The sequence below is a fragment of the Quercus lobata genome, chromosome 12 (genome assembly GCF_001633185.2).
Source record: "Quercus lobata isolate SW786 chromosome 12, ValleyOak3.0 Primary Assembly, whole genome shotgun sequence".
NCBI classification, from domain to species: domain Eukaryota; kingdom Viridiplantae; phylum Streptophyta; class Magnoliopsida; order Fagales; family Fagaceae; genus Quercus; species Quercus lobata.
The window spans coordinates 18,113,783-18,118,818 of NC_044915.1; the positions used below are offsets into that span (position 1 = coordinate 18,113,783).

The 5,036-nt window shown below is 36.5% G+C and overlaps 1 protein-coding gene across 1 annotated transcript; it reads right to left on the reverse strand.

Moving 5' to 3' along the window:
• Window positions 1-3,822: 3,822 nt before the first annotated feature.
• On the reverse strand, window positions 3,823-4,446 carry LOC115970325. The gene is made up of 2 exons (XM_031089974.1): window positions 4,201-4,446; window positions 3,823-4,092 (listed from the first exon to the last, which is right to left on the reverse strand). Exons 1-2 carry the CDS (start codon window positions 4,444-4,446, stop codon window positions 3,823-3,825), a joined length of 516 nt encoding a protein of 171 aa, XP_030945834.1.
• Window positions 4,447-5,036: the final 590 nt, after the last annotated feature.

Consider the following 5,036-nt stretch of genomic DNA (forward strand, 5'->3'; position numbering starts at 1 on the left):
CTACCCGTGGTTCAAATTTTGACACTTTACCCACCTGTGATTTTCACCGTTTATGTGTCGTGTACCCACCTCTCCCTCACCGTTACTCTAACACAGAAATATGTAAAAAACACTCCCATCTAGATTAAAACACTCTCACTCCCAAAAAATCACTCACTCCCATCCAGCTTGCTCACCAAAAATCACACACTCTCCCTCCCAAAAATCACTCACTCACTCACTCCCATCGTGCATGCAAACCGAGCCGAGGAAGATAGCTCCTCTGTTCAGCTGTGGCAGGAAGACTCACTCACTCCCATCGTGCAATGCGCTTTGCTTCACTTAAGATAACTAGGATTTGATCGTGCATGCAAACCGAGCCAAGGAAGAACAGTTGCTCCTCTGTTCAACTGTTGCAAGTAGATCAGGATTATTGCTTTTTAATCTTTGAAATCTAGGGTTCTAAATTGGGTTTTGAAATTTTTTCTTCCAAAGTGGGTTTTAAAATTCTTTCTTCCAAATTGGGTTTTTGCTTAACCATGGATCTGGTTAAGCAAAAACCTAATTTTTGTTTTTTTTACAAAGTCGGAGAAATTTCCAAGTTAAAGAAATTTCCGAGCGAAAACCCAAATTCTTTTTTTTTACAATTGCTCCTCACTTTTATATGTATGCTTTATAGGCTTTGATCATCTTCATTTATAAGTTTGAAAAACCTCCCAAGAAATTGATCATCTTCATTTATAAGTTTAAAAAACCCCAAGAAATTGAAAAAAAAAAAAAAATTGGAGCTGTTGGGCCATAGTCTCTGTTTTATTTGGCTAATCATGGTATTTGGGTTTTTATTCATTAAGCGTCCAACCATTTTCATGTTTAATTTCACAATTATGAGTGATTTTAGTACTAATAAACGATTATTATGGTTTTTTTGACAGTCAACGCATGAGATATATGTGATTTGTCTTAACTTTTATTCCCTGTTACTAATCCGATTATTAATTGCTTTAGTTTGGGTGTTGTTTGTTTTGAAGGCCGATTTGGATTACAAGAGTTTATTAAGATTCTAAGTTTCATTGAGGATGTTGGGTTGAATATTCACCAGCTCTTGCTTGCTTCAAATTTTCATATTAATATTCACACACTTACAAAGAAAACTAATGCCCTAAAAAAAATGCCCACAATGAGGTTTTTGAATATCAAATTATGTTGCTATCTAACAACAATTGAGAACCAAAACATGAGATAATTATTTTTGCAATTTTGTGATTTTGTATGACTAACTTGCCTTGGTTGATTTAATGAGTTGGCATGCATGAGTTGCTGATGAGACGTGTAGGTGTAGCTGATGAGGTGGGTAGAGGTGTGCATGTGGTGCTGATTAGCTGTGCATGTGTGGTGCTGGTGTGGTGCTGGTGGGGTGCATGTGTGAGTTGCTGATGAAGGATGCATGAGTTGCTGATGAGGCATGCAGGTGTAGCTGATGAGGTGTGCATCTATTAGTGCTGCTAGAGTGTACAATGATATTGTACTATAGGTGATAATTGTAATTGCTTAGTTGGCAATATATACTCGTATTCTCCACACCAGTATTGTATAGCATGAGAGTTAGTTAATATGGTTAGTTAGTTAGGATATAGCTGGCTTTGGGCAATTAAGCAGTTAGACAGTGGTAAGGTATAGTGAGTTTAACTTACTTAATTTGATAAGTGTTAACAATGGTTTATGTTGTCACACATGCACAGCTATTTGAACTATGCCACTTGTAACAGATTTGTTGGTCTATAAGCTTGTAACAAATTTTTGCTATGTCTTCATCAACTAGCAATGGCTCTACAACTAGTGGTTTCTACCGTGCCGGAGATGGTCATTTATGTACCCTTGAGAATTGTGCCATACGAACAAGTCGAAAAGCTGGTAACTATGGAAGAAGATTCCTCGATTGTAATCAATTTAATGTAAGAAACAATTACATTGTTGTATTTGAATTGAATTAAATTATTAGTTGTGATTAATTGTGAACTGTGAAATTAATTATTATAATTATAATGATTAGGTTGGTCCTAAATGTGACTTCTTTCAGTGGGTGGATAACGAAACTTGTAAGAGTGACCGTGACAGGATAAGTATGCTTGAGAATGAACTGTAGCTTGCAAATCAGAGAGAAATGACAACTAGGGAAATGGAAGAAAGATCTAACCGGAGGGAAAGATAAACTCATGAGCTTTATGTAGAAACTAGGAAGAAACTTAAGAGGGTTAGAGAGAGTGAGAGATTGTACAAGGTGGCACTAATTTTGTCATGGTTATTTTTCATTTTTGTAATGTTGTTGTTGTGTTTTGGCTCAATGAACAATAATGTAAGGGTGAGGAACCTTAATCTGCCATGATGCTTAGGGGGGATGTTGAAATGTTATTGGGTAATTGAAATACAAAGTCCCTGATTATTGTATCTATCTCCTGAAATGGAAAGTGTTGTTTTTGTGCAAATATACTTTAGTATAATTTTTTTTTTTACTTCATTCTGTGATTGATATATATTGGTACAAAGTGTTATGTGAAAATGTTAATAACATAATAACATGAATGGAACAAGTTGGTTCAATACATACACCTGTGTCAATGCAAGATAAATAAATGGAACATGTTTGTTGTGTCAATGCACACTTGCCCATAAATGGAACATGTTTTACACATACACATGATTTGTTGTGTGAATACATACACCTGTATAAATCCACCAAAAGCACAAAACAAGCGAAACACAGTCCTGTGTAAATCCACCAAAAGCAAAGACAAGCACAACACAACAAAATACTTTATCCTGTGTCAATGCACATTAACATTAATAAAAGTGAAGACAGTCATTGTGACTTTATGTCACATGCATACAAAATTGCCAATATTATTTTTGGCACATCCTGTGACTTTACACATTTTCCAACCAAAACTCAACTAATAGTCCACCATACATTAGACATACACATTTTCCAACCAAAATTGCCAATATTGTTTTTGACACTTGACCATGCTTAAGCAAATACATTAAGCATGTGAACTATAACAAAAAAAGTGGGAACTATAACAAAAAAAGTGGTTGAAACTTTAACATCTTCCATCTTCATTTACTGCTTTTGGTGCCCTTGCCAACTGCCTTCTTGCCATTTTCACCAACTGGTTGAAACTTTCTGCCTTTAAACCCCCTAGCAACACCACCACCACTTCCTTGACTTGGTACACTACTAGTGCTCATAGATGCACTTGGTTGCATAACCAAAATCCAGCAGTTAGCAAGATGGTCCAACAATAGCAAGTAAGAGGAAAAAAATAAACAAAATAGAAGAAAGCAGAGGTGCCTGAGATGGTAAAGAATTCCATGTCTCTCTAAGGGTATGGAAGCTCAGTTGTGAGGATGAAGAGAACCAGTTGGCCCTAGATCTAGTTGGAGGTTGAGTTGCTGCCTCAGATCTATTGTTTGGTGTAGGTTGAGATGTAATTTGACCAAAAACTTTGTATGTAGGCTGAGATCTAGTACTTGGTGGCTGAAATGCAGTTTAAGGTGTTGTCTGCTTTGTTTTTGTAGATTTACTGCCTTGTGCCTACAAAGAGGATAGTACAAGTTACATTCACATGAAATACTTGAGGAAATGAATATAGTTCAAAGCATGGAAATACTTATAGATGCTAATTTAACAAGTCTATCTCTTCTCTGCCATGGAGTTTCAGCAGTGATGCCTGCTTTGCACCCTTTTGCATTATGTCCTTCTTTCTTGCACTTCCCACACTTGATTGTCTTGTTCATCCTAGAAACTTTATAAGGGTTCCTTGGCTCTTCAGGATCTCCTTTTCTTTACTTTGGTGGTTTGCCAGGTGGTTTATACACATGAGGAGCAATAGGAGCAGGTTGGTTAGTCTCAACCCACTCAGACTGGCCAGGCATTGGCTGTATTATCTCTTTGTAAGTTTCAGCAAATGTCTCTTTCAAGTAACAAGGATGCACATAGTCCTCCACTTTCTCTAGGTTCTTAACAATAGTAGAGATCCCATGTTTGCAAGGAAGTCCTGTCAAATCCCAATTCCTACAGCTGCATGCTTTCTTAGCCAAGTCAACCACATGTCTCTAACGACCATTATCAACCTCATACATGAAGCTGCCTGCTAGAGTAGCACTGAAAGGTATAGATTCATGTTTTAACTTCTCTAATTTGTCTTAAATATTAGGACAAACCTTTCCAGTGTATTTTGCTATACCTTTCATCTTTTTGTATTGTTTGGTCATAAGCCTAACTCTGATCCACTCCAACATTGCTAAAATTGGCTTATCCCTAGCTTCTAAGATCATGGCATTAAAAGACTCACTTAAGTTATTAGCTAAACAGTCAAACAAAGCTCTACTACTAAAGTGAGACTTAAACCATTGTGCATGGTTGATGTCAGCAAGATACTCCCATGCCTTGACATCCAAATCCTTCATTTCCTACATTCTTCTCTCAAACTTCTTGATTGTTGTGGCTTCAACACATCTTCACAGTGCATCCTTCAACTCCAAGCCCTTATGATCCATTTTGAAATTATTATAGATATACTTCACACAATACCTATGCTCACAAGTTGGGAACAACATCTCAATTGCAGGTATAATGCCCTAATTCATATACAAAACAGATCAAGTAAATATATTAGTTAAACATGTTGAAATGAACTGAAGCATGTATTATTGAACTTTAAATATGTGGGTTAAATATGTTAGTACAATTGTAGGTCATACCTTTTGTCTATCAGTGATGAAGACTAGATTAAGTTGCTCTAGATTCCCAATGTCATCTGAAAACTGCTACAGAAACCATACCTATGAATCTTTGTTCTCTTGCTCAACAACAGCAAATGCAACTGGGAAAATATTATCATTTGCATCTCTAACTATGGCAGAAAGTATTTGCCCCCCAAATCTCCCTTTCAGGTGGCACCCATCAAAAACAATGATTGGACTCAAAAACCCAACTTTTTGTGCATTATACCTGATATACATTCTCTTAAATTTGGGCTGTGCATTTTCATCTTTCA

Excerpts from the sequence above, each read along its gene's own strand:
- LOC115970325 (XM_031089974.1), bottom strand. The coding sequence starts at position 4,446 with ATGAAGGATTTGGATGTCAAGGCATGGGAGTATCTTGCTGACATCAAC. Across the intron at positions 4,093-4,200 it reads TAGCAAAATACACTGGAAAG|AGACATGTGGTTGACTTGGC; the intron begins GTTTGTCCTAAT and ends AATGGTCGTTAG.